The sequence below is a fragment of the Ooceraea biroi genome, chromosome 10 (genome assembly GCF_003672135.1).
Source record: "Ooceraea biroi isolate clonal line C1 chromosome 10, Obir_v5.4, whole genome shotgun sequence".
In the NCBI taxonomy this organism is placed as follows: domain Eukaryota; kingdom Metazoa; phylum Arthropoda; class Insecta; order Hymenoptera; family Formicidae; genus Ooceraea; species Ooceraea biroi.
The window spans coordinates 4,015,259-4,032,584 of NC_039515.1; the positions used below are offsets into that span (position 1 = coordinate 4,015,259).

A 17,326-nucleotide genomic window follows, 5' to 3' on the forward strand; every position below is an offset into this window, starting at 1 on the left:
GCCACACACATGGTGGGCATTCAGGCTCGCCGTTGTCCACCTACAGACATGCACCTAAATGGACCATTCTGTAAACGCGGGATGACCCACGCGATCGACTTGCTCGCGCGAAAGGCTCGACCAGTCCCGGTGCACTCGCGTCGTGAAAATCCGGAGAAACACGTTCACGTTAATAAATGCATTGTATACAGGAGATAAAAACATACTTTAAACGTTGTAGACGTTTTTGTAACGTGTTGTATGTTATCAAGATTGTCAAGGTTTGACCTGTAACCAGGAATTTGTTCAAGCTCTTTTCAGCGGAGAAACTAAATCTTAAACGAGTATTATACACGTACGGAACAACGCTTTTTAAAAAAAAATGCTTAGAATACTCTAAATTTGAGAAGGTAACTCGGTGTTCGCAACGCGTTGAGCGGTTCGAAACGTTGCATTGTAATGTTGATTTGTGTAGATACACGTGGCGCGTATAGGATCGATATGACTAATCCTTTTCAAAGTAATGTTGCGTGACACGTAAAATTCACTTAGGCTGTCTTATTTTCACAGTGCGCGATCGCGCACAGCGGGTGGTGTGCATTTTTGCGCCGTTATAGCGGAGTGCACGCTGGCTGAATTATTCAACACGCGATATTGAATGTTTTCCACGACAAGTGGTTTTCGCAATAATTTTCACGTTCCAAATTTAACAAACCCGTTCGTGATACATTGGTGTAAAATGTGTGTAACGGGGCCCGAGACGCAATATGAGATAGCAAAGTCTGTTTAAAAGTTTCATGACGCATGCGAGAGAAATCCGATCGAAAAGGGATCAAGAAAATCTCAACGTCGCGAATGTTAATTGCTGACGTGGATGCAGAACGTGCAGCAACTGCATGCGTGTGCCAGCAACGGCGAGTATAGAGGAGGACATGAAGATCCGTCGCTGAGACGGCAATAAAGAGAAAACAATCCACCGGAAACGCGAGCGTAAGCGCGCGTCAGGCATCCGGAACGGCGCCGGTGAGAAAAATCGCATTGCTCGACGAAATTCAACGCGTGTCGAGAACCGGAGGGGGAGGGGAGGCAGCAATACAGTTGAAGGAATCCGACAAATTTGCGGCACGATTGCTACAGCGGACGACGGGTGAAACTAGGTGAAAGTAAGTGTTGCTCCTTATGCTTGTGCACTGTCCCTCACGTGCCAAGAGAAGGGCCATCGGCATTCCCGCATTCGATATTGCCGTCGATCTTCTCTTTCTCTATTGTCGAGCATGTTTGTTGCTGCCGAATGCGATCTTCGTGCGTCTCACATTCCGCACAAATCTAGAATAGTCCCAGTAAGCAAAATGCGTGCAATCTGCCAGCAGATTGGCAACAGATTACTGCAGAAGTTGATAGCAAATTGGCATCCGTTATGTCCGCGTTAGGATAGTGATCTGCCAGCAGAGCCTGCTAACAGACTCTGACAGCAGATTGGCGGCAGAAACCGAGCAGGATCTGTTAAAATTTGACGGCAGATTGACAGCAGAAACCGAACAGAATCTGCAGCTTTTGGCCATTCATATTTACGATATATTAAAGCATGTGTTTACTTTTAACACACTATAAATTGTTAAAAGAACGCATTTGTTTGTTTGTTAAATTAAAGTACATTTGGCTTGATGTGTCTTTCTGACAGTTCGTTGCGTAATCTCTCTCTTATTGTTAATTTATTCTAATCTGAAGTCCGAAGTTTGCTTTCGAACTTCAGATTGTTTGTGGCGTGCGTGAATTACATGGACGTTGTCCATGGGAGCCTCTGTGTCGCAAGTGCAAACATTTTCAGAAAAATTAATATTATCATGCCAAGGCGCGTATATTAACTTATATAACTGTTAGTCTAAATCTTAACATCGAGTAAGAACTCGACGTGTGCACCGCATAGCGGTGCGGAGCGAAAACACGTATTCATAGCCGTGTAAATTTGAATACTGTCAAAAGCTGCAGATCCTGTTCGGTTTCTGCTACCAATCTGCTGTTAGATTCCGCGCGCGCAGATCTTGCTCGGTTTCTGCTGCCAATCTGCCGTTAGATTCCGCGTGCGCAAATCTTGCTCGGTTTCTGTCGACAATCCGACTTCAAGCCATGTTTGCAGATTCTGCTCGGTTTCTGCCGCCAATCTGTTCTTAGATTTTGTGAGCAAGCTCTGTTACATTTCTGGCACCAATTTGTCGAATTAATCGTTAATAACAACTTCTGCATCAAATTTGTTGTCTTTTGACTGGCAATAGTTGATAGCAGATAGTTGGCATCATCTGCTTTCGGCAGACTTGGCTATCTGGGGTAGGTCTTTAATGACAGATTTTCGAGTTTTTACTGCACCGCGAGACATCTCAAAAGTGGAATAAACAGCGATCGATTTTTGGCGTACATAGCAAGGGAATGTCTGTTTGTGCGTGTGAATGTGGAACACCGTGGAGACTCAATCACATGAAAGTATTTGTAAATCGTGGGAAACACGTCAAGTATGATGCACCGAATAATAGAGGTTTAAGTGCGGATCGTAGGATGCAACGTAGCGTTTTTACCTCGTTTCGTCGAGACGGTCGTTCGCGTGCGTGCTCTCTCCTCTTCCCTCCGCTCTCGCCGTCGCGAATTAACATAAATCAATCTGGAGGTCTCACGATGTTTTCGAGTATCACTTTCCCAGTGTCCTCGTCCAGAGCGTGCGTTCGAGCGAGCGTCCTTTAACTCGCGAGTGTCGTAATCCGATCGGCCGGCCAGTGGCTTAAAGTTAATCGCGAAAAAGATTTATATCGACGGGTCGCGGAGTCTCGACCGCGATCGGATCTCACGAAACTTTCCACAACGGTATATCTCGGACGGGCTTTTCCGCTAGCGGGTCGTCGCGAGCCGCTTCGCGACGCGACGCGGGACCTCTGGCATCGGCGACTTTCACGAAAACTGTAAAATGCCGCGGATGGTGTTCGGTCGGTTTGATGACTCGGCTCGCTTGATTTCACGCCAATTACGAGTGAATTCCTAACGTCCGCGAATTAATAAGTTGCGCACGCGCGTCGCGCGAGGAATGCCGGCGCTATTTCCGTCTCGGAAAGCCTCTCCGATGATGGTAAATAACGGATGGACGTGAGCCGTATTTTCAGGAACGCCACGCTTGACGAATTTAGCGGGATCCTTTACTTTTACCCGACGCGTAGCGTAAAGCAATCCAGCAACCTTTGCGAAATGTCAATCTGGCGCGAGGAAAGAAACACCGTTCGCCAATGCTGTAAACACCACACGCCGCCTCGGCGCGTAATAAAGACACGTACGCCTAATACCATCCGACAATGATGACGGACGTGCGATATTTAAACGTTACTTTCAGCTCGCGCACGGCGCGGCGTGGCGTAATACAAATTGGTGGATAAGGATAAGGCAAGGCACCACGTGCTCGAGCGATCGTGCCGATCCGTCTCGCGCGCGGGACGCGAGATTATTTTGCACGGATTTACGCGGAGGCACGCCAATAACTTTAATCGCCGCGCGACAAGAAAGGCAAAGAGGAAACGCAAAGTCGCGGCGAGAAGCGCGGCGGCAGTATCAAAGTAAAACTCGCGGTGCCATGCGTGTACGCGTGCACGTGTGGTGCGTACGGGCAGCAGGTGGTACGGCCGCACGATCGGCATTGCCGGAATGTTGTTAAGTAGCCGGATTCGTGGCTTTGCGCCGAACGTGGTCGCGCATCGCTGAAAACCTGCGGCTCGATTTTCCGTGCTTTGTTTCAAGTAGCAACGTGCGCGGGTTTCTTGACTTTCCGACTCGCGCGCGCGCGCGAATCTTCCTTCTCTTTCTTCTTCTTTGAATAAATTAGAGGCGAGTAAGCGCGAATACCTGACGTTCGAGGCGATGATTATTTCGCCGGAATATGTTTATCCCGCGGCGATTACGCGGAAATGATCTCACGCTGCGGTTGCGTAATGATATCCGGAAGTCGGAGGAAAATACGAGCGCGTCGTTAGTCCAGATTGTTTTATAATGTGACTTGCGATTGACACGATACTTGTCGCGATGGCAATAAAGAGTGACACGATCATGTGCGTTCACTGCTCGCGAGCTTATGCAACATGATACGTGGCTTGAAATAAGTTTTCGTAGGAAATTGTTAATTGACCTTTATTCGAGATGCTTTTTTTCTTCGTTTAAAGAAAGGCGATTCATGCGTTTGCAATGAAGCTAAATTAGCAGGTCTATATTGTACGGTTAATGAAAAGGATAATAAATTGCGTATTATTCGCCAATCTTACATCAGAATACATAAGAGTCTAGTCACGGATAGAGAGTTAATTTGTAGATTGCAGCATCTTTCTTTCTCTGTCTCTCTCTCTCTCCCTCTCCCTGTCTGTTTTTTTGTTAGGAATATGTTTCGCGATACATATGTTGTAATCAGAGTCGCTTGTCTAAAATTAAGCTGTCACTCTACGTAAACCTAACACAGAAGTTTCCGGCAGTCAATAGATTAAACTTTAGTCGTATCAATTAAAGTTACGTAAGTTTAACGTAAAGACCACTGGCAAAGAAAATTCCGACTCATGCTTCGAAATTTTTCAAGCTCGCGTGTTATAACGTCTCGGACGCAGTGCGGAGAAACAGTCGTGTATGAAAAATAAAAATGTCAATGTAATCTCCATCCTGACCAAAAGTATAACTCATCCTGATAAAATGTGGTCAGCGCGATGTGTCAGAGCGAGTTGTTGCAAATCCGTTAAGACATCAACCTTTTTTCATCGCGGGAGATAACGGCAATTAACGGCAAATCATGTGACTTGCGGAGCAATGAAAGAATTTTCCGTACAAGTCACATAAGTCTTGCCCCATACACTTTACAACAATTCTATCTGCATTATTTACCGACTTGCTCGTTTCAAATAATGAATGAATCCTTGTATTGCACAGATCATATTTTCTTTTTATCAATTTTTTATTTTAAAATGTACATTATAATTAATTATTAGGTATACACTTTGGAGGCTAAATAAGCGAGTCATCTATACCGGAAATTGATAGCGCCGCGTACATACGTCACATACATAATTAAAGTCTCGAATCGTGATCATACGTGGTCCAACCGTTGCACTCCGTTGCGCGTCCACTTGGCGCAGAATTACTGGCCACAGAAATAGAATGCGTTCTAATTTCGCAGACTTAATTCCGTCCGTAATTATTTTCTCCGTGTCGCATGATGCACCCAAGCTGGCTTAAGCTCAAATTTAATCCGGAGTGGCCGGCGCGAGTGCCGAGTTGCGAATTAAAAGTTATCCGAAACGGACTTGATCAAGCAGTGGTCGCGGCAATGTTAGATCGCGCGGCGCGAATCGGGACCGCCGCGTTTGCTTGCGTGCCTCGTCGTGACGTAGCACGCATATCGTACCTTACTCACGCACGCACGCACGCACGCACGCCCCAGAGCACTGCACGGCCCGTAATTATATTGTCACGCCGCGGGTGTTCAATTTGTCGGGAGAACCTCCGACGCCGCCGCCTCCTCCTTCGTTAAGGCACCACCACCGGCTCTCTCGCACCCGCGCCGTCTCCTTCGACTTTGCCTCGTCAGTTGCCCTACAACCCCGCAGTTCTCACGCCGGCGGAAACCGTTTTCAGCCGGTTTCTCCGGGTACGAGAGAGCTCGAGCGCACGAAACGACGCCGATAACGACGCGCTACGAGCGTCCGCAACGATCTGCTCGTTCGCTCGATAATAACGTCTTTAACTTACGAGTTAACGCGCGGCATTTTCTTCTCTCTCGGCGTAATTACATGTGGTAGAGATAACCGAGAACCCCGCGTCGGTTTCTAATTAATAAGATAGCACCCAATAATTTTTCGGATATTTTGCGCGATGTAGGAATATCTCACTAATTTACAAAGATTTCGTTACTGCATATCTGACTCGATGTTTTAAGATCAGCATAGCGATTTTAATAAACTATTTTCAGCATAATTTTGTCCACGTCTGCGTAACGTAACATCATTATAACAATTCAACCCTTACACACAGTGTATTTTACTTTAACATTTTCTTTCTTAACTTTATTTTGAAAATTCTGGAAATGGAACGGCTAGACTTTGAACATTCTGACCGCGTAGTGCAAATGAGATAACTCGTGCACGCGCAGTTTGCTAGCGGTGCGTGTATTATATCGATACGTGCTATTAATAATCGTGACTACAATAGCATGTTTATTAACGAAACGAATGGTACGTGCTCGCAATATGCGCGAGTAGACTGCGGAAGGAGCTCTTCGAAATTGATAAAAATCGTGATTCACTTACGTAGCTGATCATAGGGATGTTACGGGATTGGGCGACTATGGCTTCGACGTAGCAGGAGCCTTCCGGTCCGAAGAAGGCCACGACCCCGTCGCAGATCATGTCGATCATTGCACTGGTAGCTTCGACGGTCTCTCCCCTCGTGTCGCTCCATCGCAGCACCAGCTTCACGTTCGGCAGAATGTTTGGATCTTCGTTGATCTGTAACGCAGTCGCATGGTCACAAACAAAAGCGTAGACACAAATTCTTGGCGTGGCAATTCGCTTATAATCCTCGTATCGATTAAGATTTCTCGGTATTGTCAGCCGTGTTAATTAAACGATCGTTGCGTGATGGAGAACGAGAGTCAGTTTTAATCGAGCCGTCTTGCGCGAAAGCCTTCGTGGGGATAATTATACGGGGGAAACTTGACGAAATGTTAATCGAACGCGAACGCGTGCTTGACTGGAGTAAAAGTCGATCGTTGCATCGAATATTCTTTGTTATCTTGTAGTCTGCACATACACACACGCACGCACACATTATACAGTAATATCTGCACTGTAATCTATGATATAATATTTGCGGGATCTGCGTGAAATCAATATCAATCGCCCACGGCTTGATGAAGCCGTTTTTAACGGGCGACGACAAGTCTTCATTATGTGCAGTAACAGCTCCGTCATTCTCGCAATTACGCGATAAAAGTTTATCGCAATCGATTCGCTATGGCACAAGCTTATCGGTCGGCATTACAATAAATGCGAAAAAGAATCGTCCGTGATGCACACGCGCGTGCAACGACACGCGTGGTGCTTACCGCGTAAGTAACGGCCGACTCGGCAAACTTACCATGCAGTGTCCCGTTTCATTTCCCGATGCGCATTCCTACGGCTCACCCGGTATATCCGGCTCGCCGCGTCTACATCACTCGCTCGGTCATTATGCAAATCTGAATTCCAGCAAACAATACTTTTCTGAGTAGAGTCGCCCCGCCGACTCGCGTCAATTTACATGCCTGGCAATAAGAGCTGAAATTATAACCCGCGCGCGTCGGCGGTACCGTTCAAAAGTTCGCGCGCACGTGCAATAAATCCTTTTGCGACCCGCGCAGTTGCATTGTGCAGTTGCACCGTCGTCGTGCTGGATCCCGCTCTATCCCGAGAGCCGCACGACTCTAGCCAGCAGAATAAATATATTCGAACTGTGCCACACGTGTGCGCGGACGGTCAGCGATACACATGACGGCGTATGAAAGTTATACCGATTAACGTTAACGGAACTCCGCCGAGTTCGGTTTGCGGTCTCGCGAAGAAAGTATTCGACTCGATTTTTCCGCGGCACGAAACGTGCCGATATCCAAGTTGTATCAAGTTTTTGCACTCGTGGCACAGTTCAAATGTGTACTGTGAATGTATGACGTCAGAGTACCTCGAGGTATCGATCGTTATTGTGAAATATTTGGAGACCCTATTTAATTCAGCGTTAATTTGCGTTTCAAATGCGTTGAAACTGAATTTACGAGAGTTACGAGAATTACTTAAAATTTGTTGAGAAATTACGAGGCACTGGTTCACAAATTACACTTTCTTTGTGTATCAAGCCGGCCATTTAATATTCTGTCTATCGGCGAATTAGCTCCGATGAGACGGGATAACTTACACGATAACTTAACTTACACGATGGAACTGCGCACATGCAATGATTACAACAGCGCCATGAATCGAAACTAGGCATTCCGTAACGTGTACCATAAAATTACACACTATTATACACATTTATGGTTTTTCCATGTATCATTTATTACCGCTACATCCAAAGCGAGATGTTACCAGTAGGAAGGTTCGTGATATCGTGTAATTATCTTGTAAGATAAATTTACACGTTCCAAAGCGCACGAACGCTTTGCGGAAATTTCTTAACGCGGAAAGCGGATGAATAATGGACACGACGGAGAAGGGAGAGGTGTCTAATGACTTCATCTTAGTTATCCGCACGAAAATTAAAGTGTTTCTGGAATCGCTAAAGCTGCAACGTAATCAATTAGATTACGTGCAATTAAAGCCGCCAAACGACGGAACGGCTTGAAAAAGTAAAGGCACGCAAGAGATACCTACTGAACATCGCGCGACGGAAATTTCGTTGCCGAGGAAAGTTCGTTTAACGTTCCGTCTGCGTACACTTACACCCTATTCGCTGGCTACGTTACATCGACGCACCACCAGGACGCCTCGACGGCGCGGATCGCGTGAGCGCACGAATTTGCACAGGCCTCGCTTCACGTCGCGGAGGCACCGTTAAAGCGGTTTCGAAGGAACGCTATAAAAAATCATTATCCCTCCCGTTGGATGCCGCACATTCCTGATTTTGCACCTGCCACTGCGCGACTGCGGCGCAGTCTGACGCGCTCGTCGCTGGTCGCACTCGCGCGTCCAGATTCGCGTTTCGCGCCGAGCGAACGTGCGTCGGCGCACAACGTCGCGCGGAAAACGTCCGAACGTGAAAATTGCGCAGGATAGTGCCGCTCGGACGCTTCCAGTTCTTTTCTTTTCGCGCACCGTCGCCGTTTAATCGGCGCGGCGGGGCGAAAAATTTTATTCCGTGTCCGGGCGCAGTGAAAGTCGCCCGGCGTTCCTCCTTAATCCACCATTCGTTAAAAAGAACTTCCTTTAGCAAGCAGGAGCCGGGATCAACAGTAGCGGGGTTGCCGGCGCGCCGTATTATTTATTAATAGAGACTGCGCGCGCGAGAGTTGATGAGTCGCAGCGTGTGTATCATTGCCCATCGCGCGAATGGATGTATGAATGCGATCTGCGCGCTTAAAGAGCCAAGTGCGCCGCGCCCATGTTACGACGATGAAGATTCTGTCTTTCTCGCTTTTGCGAACGCATTACGTATTATGCAAAATCGTTAATTAACGTTTGATCTATTTACAAATATACCGAACCGAATGGAACTAGTTTACGTCGTGGGAGTGCGTACGCGAGAGCGCGAATTCCACGATTTTTTTCACATGCCCGCGAGCGCGCGAGCGAGCAAGGTGGTGCCGCTGCACCTGCATCTGCGCTTACGACCGCGGTGAGCGAATCAAGTATTAAACGCGTTTCACACATGCGTCATGGAATTCCTAATAAGTTTTTATTTAAAATTTTTTAATCATAATTGAAACATTATTCGACGTAAACGATGCGATATAAAAAAAAACATTTTATTACACACAAAATATAAAAATTATTTTTACAAGTTAATAATGTGATTCTCAAAGTTGCAGAAAATCCTCGTGTAATATTCATTAACGCGACATCGAGGGTACGACACCGAGTCCATTTATCGTAACGCATTGCGATCCAGAAAAGAAACAAACTAATCAGACTTCAAGTATCGTCAGTTTCGTGGCGCAACGATTTGCGTCATTAACGGGTTGATAACCGATAACGTCCAGTCGCTAAAATAAACCTTATTGACGTGTAGGAATGTAGGAACGCAGCGGCGAGGTTTGCTTGTTAATCGAGACGATCGCATCGCGCGTTGGCGAGGCGCGCGGACCGCTTGTGAATCAAGCTTTATTCTAGCTGCGAACAGAGGCCGACATTGCGATCGCGATGCTTACTCTTGCGTGGCATATCGGAGGATATAAATAAACGGCCGCAAAGCTCGGCTCGTTTCCTGCACCTTTCGACTCGCTGAATGCGCGGGCATGCATCGTGGCGAGTCATTATGCGTTTATCGTTGCAACTGCGCCCGCACTTGCGCGCGCGCACGGTGCATCGAACTGCTGAAAGAGAACTTTCATCGTGGTGCGCGCAGGACCACGGTCGCACCAGTTAGCCTTCATTTTTTTCCCTTCGCTTGGCCCTTTCCTTAAAAGGAAGCGGATATACCGCCGACGTTCAAGTAGACCGCGTTGAATTATATGCGCGCGTTCTCCATCGTGCGCCGTAACTCGTACTTTCGTTCGTCATTGCCCAGTTTTTCAGATTACGATCGCTCTGCGGTACGCAGGTGTGTGACTCTGTTCAGCGATTGCTCAACAAATTATAATCCTTAAAGTGCTAATAAAGGTAAATAAGAGCATTCACGCTGTTCATATGACTGTGTAAATGCCAATTACGATAATTCGATGATTTCTATAATTTATCTTGTAATTGTAATTTGCAAAAAGGTACTTTATGATTTGTAACGATCAAGCTTTTCCTGTGGCATTAATGTTTCAGTTATTGTATAATGAATCGTCTTTTTATCTTGAACGTTGAGAGAGAGTTGTAAGAAATGTTGGCAACAAAATATGCTTCATACAAAAAGAAATACTGTTTTAAGATATAAAATATGCCATGTATCGTGTATTAAACTGCCAATTAATTTGTGAAGTCAGCGCAAAGTGCTGTCCATTACGCACGAAACGCGGTGAAGCAGAAATAACGCGTGCTTGTTTAGCCAAGAGTCGTTTCCTCTCAAAGGATTAAATTTACACCGGAGGGATTGCTTAATCGTCAAAATAAATTATGGTATGGAAAGATGTTTATGAGATGTGTGAGATCGTAATGTTGAGCGGTTCAGCAACTCTCGGTAAAGTGAATCAGATCCGTAATAAGATCGCCGGCCGTTCTTGCATAGAGATCAAGCATATACCGTTGTAATTCTAACTATTAATCACATTTCGCCAGGTTTGCACTCCTTCGTCCAACAAAACACTTCAAGAAACATATCTCCTAAAGTTTCTTCCGATTTTTTCAACTTTGCACGCTTTGCATGAGATCAATTTCAATCAGTTTATGCGAGTCTTCGCCTCCCATCGCGTTTTTAATTCTGTCTTTTTCAGCTCGCGAAAGCGTTGAAGCGATCGTGGCACTATTGGAATAAAAGGTGCAGAGAGCAAATAAACGTCCGACTCCGCTCGATGCGATAAGAAATCGAGAAGAGATACGTTTGACCAGGGGATCTATCAGCCGGAATCCCTCCGCGCCCTCGGGAGGGGTCCCTATCAATATTGATCGACGCTTTCGATCTTACACCCCTCCATTACCATCGACGCGGCAATTAATCTCCGACGTAACGCCGTCTTATTTTCACGTACACCCGGATACCCGCGCGTATTGCGATAGGATCGACTCGTTCGTTTCGACGATTCGCACGGGTTCCCCGTCCTCCACCTCCTCTCTCACTTATCCCCCTTCTCGCCTGCGAGTCCTCGCGATCCTTCACACGCGGTCGCAGGTTGCAACGGTGCGAGCAGGTTCGGGCAGAAAAAGAACGGTGGAAGGACAAGGAAGGGATGACCGGCGAGTGAGGGGGAGGAGGGAGGAGAACCCACGGACTACAGCACTGGCGAAGAGAACGAGAGAGCCGAGGGGGAGAAGAAGGTGGGTACACGTTCCCGAACCCGCGAGCGAATTCTTCTCACGGTTCGCGAGAGAGCGCCGGCACGCGTGGGCGGACCGGCGAATATAACGCCGGTTTTGTATTTTTAAATCCTCGCAGAAGCATCGGCGTTTCTCCCCCGCCCCGGGGACCGGCGCTCGCTCGCTCGCTCGCTCGTTCGTCCATCCGTTCGTTCGTTCGGCCATATCCCGGAGAGGAGCATCATCCTGGGTCACTTCTGCCCTCGCGCCAGCGGTGGCGGCGACGGCGATGGTGGCGAGCGGGAGCCGCGTACCTTTCTCTTTTTACTTCCTCTTTATCCGGCGTGCAGCACGCCCGGGCGAAAACGGTCTCACGGTCCCCCGTGGATGCGCGAACGGCAGGGAAGAGGGCAAGGGGGATCCACCGAATGAATTATCGAGGCTTCTGGAGCGGGGCTCTCCTCTCCCTTCCCTGGGAGCGGGCGAGCGAGCGAGCGGCAGGATCGGAGGGAAAAAGAAACGCCAAGTATCGCGGTCGTTGTTGTCGTTGCTTGCTTGGGTAATCGAAGAAGCTCCACGAAGTCGGGCCCCGAGAAGTCCGATCATCGCCTGGACCCTCTGCGGCGCGGGAATTAGAAGACCCGCCTGTGAAGAGGACGTATGTGCAAGAAGAGTACACGCAGATACTCCTCGCGATTAACTTTTTCATGATGCGCTCTGAGAGCGAAAATAATCCTGCTCGCTACGTGCATTTTCTTATCATAAATTCCCACGTTCGTTATACGTTCATCAAATCATGCTGCCTTAATTGTAAATCATTAAAAAAAGAGGATTACGCCTTGTATACTTTGTAAGTTTAGAACTTTTGCAGACTACAGTGATTACAATCAATGTTTATTAATTTCTAATTAATTTAAGAAGCTCGTTACCTCTCCAGGAGACAATGTCGAAATTATGCAAAATTGATAGACGAATATAAATCAAGGCGCACAAAATGGCACCGCTTGCAATTTTCGATCTGATTCTCTTTACGGTGTTTTCTTGATACAATAAGATTCCATCCCGACGTCTTCTCTTAAAAGATTCGTCGGAACTTATAATTTCGGACATGTCTCGTCAATCGCGTTTCCACGTGGCGGTCTTGACCGGTTGAAGCGTCGGTGGTTAATGGCAAATAGAGCGGTAGAGCATGAGATGAACGTGTGTGCGCGCACGCGAATGTGTATGTGTATGCTATTACCATTCGCATGATCGGCGTATGACGTTGTAATCCGCCTTGAAACACGCTTAATGGAAAGAGTTACGTTCCGCATCGACGAGATAAGTAGTTTCCATCCACGACGTGCACGTTATAATTTCGCAGTGGCGTGTAACGCGGGCAGGAAGCGGGATGGCGGCGTCGGCAAAAGGAACGAGGTTACGGAATCGAGATCGCGCCAAAGGAAAATGAAATTTTGAGGGAGTGGCCGGAGCTCTTCCTCCAGGCATCGCCTTTGATGTCGCGGTTAACCCTGACGACTCCGCCCAATTCTAAGTGGATCCGGACGATTACACCGGCCGTCGAACGCACCCCGTAAAACTAATAGCGTCAATGAGCAGCCGTTACCGGCCGTACGATGGACACGGTAATGCTGTAATCTTCTGCGAAGCTCCGAGCAACGCGGCCGAGTACGCGCAGGTATACACATATCCTTTATGGCACCGCGATGATTGGTCGTTTCCATGCAAACGCGCATCGCCACGAACGAACGAGCGAACGACTCGTGCGGCAGCGGACGGTTTCTTCTATCCTGAAAAGCGGCTACTGATTACGGCGCCCGATGTACCAATAGAACGTTTGAACGAACCGTACAAAGTGCGGCCCATTTTGCACAATCGGCGTAATAACGTCATTCTCCTCGGTAACAATAACTGAGTCGCACGTGCTTCACGCGTTATCAGAAGAATAAAGTGTGCTCTACTAGCGAGAACGCAGAGGAAGGACGACGGGCCTCTCTCGTTCCTTCAGATAGCGTGCATCGCTTATGCGAATACTCTGAATTGTAAATCTACTTATCACGATAACAAGTTTTTAAACTTTCTAACAAGTAAACACGTGGCCTGCATTAAATTACATCATTAGACGACATTGGACGGAAACTACGTCTCACCTCATCGAGGGCCATGGTCAGGGCGCCGGAGATGGCAAGACCCTGACGATCCTTGAGGCCGCCTTTGATAGCAGTCAGGTAGCCGATGGTCAAGTTGCGCGGCTGCCACACTTTGATCGCCGTGCCGGTGATGCTAGCCGACCTCGGTTGATCCTTGTGCGAGACGAGTGTTTGCTGGTACTGGACCGCCGGACCTGGTGACCCCGGCGGCTCGGCCAAGCCCAGGACCAAGGAGCTGCTGGCCAGTAGCAGCAGCACCAGGAGGGCGCGCGGACTGTTGCCGTTGCCGTTGGCGTGCGGCCGCAACAGGTGCAGCCGATGATGCTGCTGCTGTTGGTCGCGCTTCCGATGGAGCTGCTGCTGGTGCGGATGCTGGCGACGGGGAGGCCTGCGGCGGCTCGGCTGTACTGGCGGGCCGGGGCGCATGGCCGCCGCCGCCACCGGTCAGCAGCGCCTCCCTCCCGCTCACCTTGAAAAATAATGTAAAATCGTCATTATCTATATACCGTAGAATAATATAATAAATATAATACAATAAAATAAAGTAAGATGATATAAGATGGATAATATGAAAAGATAATTCTCGTTACGAGAAAATGCCAAATGACACCGTATTTGCGAATAACGTGAAAAGAACAGATTAAAGGAAAGGATAAAGTGAACTTTTGTTGAGTTGTTGCCTCTAAGTATAGAAACATTTCTTGACGCGCTTGGGTCATTGGTTCATCATTCAGAGATGTTATCTGTATTTTAGAGTTTACCGTTGCACGTAATCGCGTCAATCTCACACCGAAGGCGCGGGTCATGTAACGAGCGTTTAACAATTATCGTACAATCGCAAGAGTGATCGCGGCCGCTGAAGTCGCACTCGTGACAATAACGCATCTTCCTGGTCGGATCCATTTATCGCGAGGCCACGTTTGTTCGCGTGAATCATCGTACGTGCCATCTGCGCTTAGCTAATAATAGCCGATACCTTTAAAATAATATCATCGCGCGCGTGAAGCTGCGTCCCGCCGATTTGCTCATCGCATTGATCGCATTGTCGTGCATTTTCACGTGGATTCATCACGTACGTTTTGCAAGTGGTCAAAGCCCGCGTCGAGAGACACAACCGGAGAACGATCCTCCATAAAGTAAATTTATATCGCGTAAACCGGATGTCGCGAGTCCCGCGAGAATTTTGCGTCATTGACATCATCGTACGCGCACGACGGCGTGAACACGTCGCGAATAAATGATCGTGAATACCGCGATCACGCGCGCGAAAACGACCGCAACTTCCCTTCCACCGTCTCGTAAATCAATCGAATTTATTTTCTTCATCAGCGGAGCTCGCTCGTCTGGCAAGTTAATGACAATTGTGCTCCGTTGACAAGGAACATCTTTGTGCACTCGGTTGATTAACGGTCAGAGTTTGTGTCGTATCGTTGACAAATTAACATTTTTCTTGTGCGTTAAGAAAAATTGAGAAGACCTATAATGTATAAAAATATATAATTTATAATTTATTAAAAAAAGATATATGCGCATAAAATGAGTCTTGATTCTCCGATGCCCCTAGCAAAAATGATTCTTGCACGGTTACGCCTTGTGTACTTGGATTGTCAACGTGCAGAGTCAACGATCGGCGACTAACTGCGACGCATCATCGCGCAGTAACGTAAACTACCACGAAAAATAGATTTATATGTTAACTCAAGACGCTCTCTGTGTACCGTTGTTATCAGGTAGGCAAACATTTAAGTCTGACGCGAGTTATTCATGGCAAGAATTCCATCCATGGCGTGACCCAGTTTCGCCAAGAGGAATTTCGAGAGGAAAAATACAAGGGGAGTTATCTATGAATCCCGGCGTTTCTCGTGATATCATAACCGATAAGGAAACATCTACACGAATATGCAATTAACTGCGGGCGATCAGCATCGTCACGGCGAGAATCATCAAGAAACCGGGCGCAAGACTCGACGTCGCCAGACACGATTGCGCGTTAAATTACCGCGAAACGTATACGGCTGCAAGAGTGTGGAGCAAGCGGAGTTAAGAGCGAGAGATGGAGAGAAACCGGAGAAAGAGAGAACTAGAGAGAGGAAAGAAGGAGAAAAGGAGAGACGGACACGGAGAAAGAAAACAGACGAAGAGAGAGAGAGAGAGACACCTGTTGCGATTACGCAACTCTTCAGGTGAGTCGGGCTAACCCGTAAGACTCCGGCAACAATAAAGATGTCCGCCTGTCATGACGCATGGTGTCATTCACCAAGGGAGGAAGCGCCTTTCGACTCGCCAGTCGCCAGGCACTTCCACATACAACACGGAGGGCTTTAATTATTACGAACGCAAGAGAAAGCGAAAAAGAGAGAAAGAGAGAGTCACGAAGCCCGGATTTATTTGACGCCTGTCGCCGGGTTGACAAAGGGGACGCTAAAGGGACGTGTCCCGTCGACGCGCCACGCCATGCCACGCCACGGCGAGCCACGCCGAGCCACTCCATACTTAACCCCTCGACGTGATCGGCCGTTACGTCATCGCTCGTCCATCATAAGCGCGTACCGGTGGGCTGCACGCACGTCCCAGCACTCGTATGTCGTTCGGATGACGTATAAGTGGGCGCGCATCTTTCGCTCGAGCGGCGCATGCAGCCTCTCCTACGGGACATTTACGGGGCTCTTTTTGTAGCGGAATTTTCCTGCGCGAAAAGCGTGCGAAAGTTATCAGGTGAAGATCTCATCTGCGTTGCTTAATTAATTGGTTTCATCCGACTGCAGTTCATTTCTGATAATTATTCGGACAATTCTGGATCGTCAATTGCAAGAGGGCGCAAACAGAGAGGCAGCAAAATTGTTCTTACATGAAACAAAGCGACAAAACGACGTAGGAAAATACGCGATGACGACGTGCCGTGGACAATCCTTGCGGATAAAACGTGTTAACGTTCAGTTATTTGCCTAATATATTGTTGGTTAATGTGATTAGGACGATTAGCGTCTGATTTACCATGCTGAGAACGCCTCGTGACACGTGTTACGAAGAAAATCTCGCGTCGTCTCGTCGGACGGGCAACAACAAGAGCTGTCCGAAAACAATCTAGAATTCTCCTAAACTGCCAATGCAATTTCATCACTGTGTCCTTAATTTTACCGCATTTTTGTCGCATGCAGAGAATTGATAGTGATTAACGCAGCTGATACTCGCGAGTTGTATGAAATTTTCATGAGATCGCGCGGAAGACGAGAATAATTCTAATCAAACGAGAGGAATTTAATATTCGAATGCAATTATTTTCAGCGACAAATTCGATTCCTGTGCGAATTAATTTGCAACCGATAAATACTCCGACGAATTGACGAACAGGCTGAACTGGCGAATGGCGATTCTAGCCGACGAAACGACCGGCTTTCTGAATTTTTTCCCCTATAAAGCAAGAGGAAACGACCTCGATCGCGGGTTTACCTTTCGCGCACACGCGCCACGGTACGAGCGGTAAGCGCGATTGCGAGCGCGCCGTTTCTGTCTTTTTAAGCAAATGTGACAGATATTGGCGACAAACTCCCGCGACGGATGGACTAT

At 47.6% G+C, this 17,326-nt stretch overlaps 1 protein-coding gene across 1 annotated transcript in view; it reads right to left on the reverse strand.

Annotated features, from left to right (window-relative positions):
- Positions 1–17,326, reverse strand: part of LOC105278257 (receptor-type guanylate cyclase Gyc76C) — a 70,184-nt gene that overhangs the window by 27,828 nt on the left and 25,030 nt on the right. The window contains exons 3-4 of the mRNA XM_011337222.3: positions 13,760–14,228; positions 6,294–6,491 (exon numbers count right to left, since the gene is read on the reverse strand). Of these exons, the coding sequence (XP_011335524.1) occupies positions 6,294–6,491; positions 13,760–14,185 (624 nt within the window). The 5' untranslated portion in view covers positions 14,186–14,228. The remainder of the gene's footprint in view (positions 1–6,293; positions 6,492–13,759; positions 14,229–17,326) is intronic.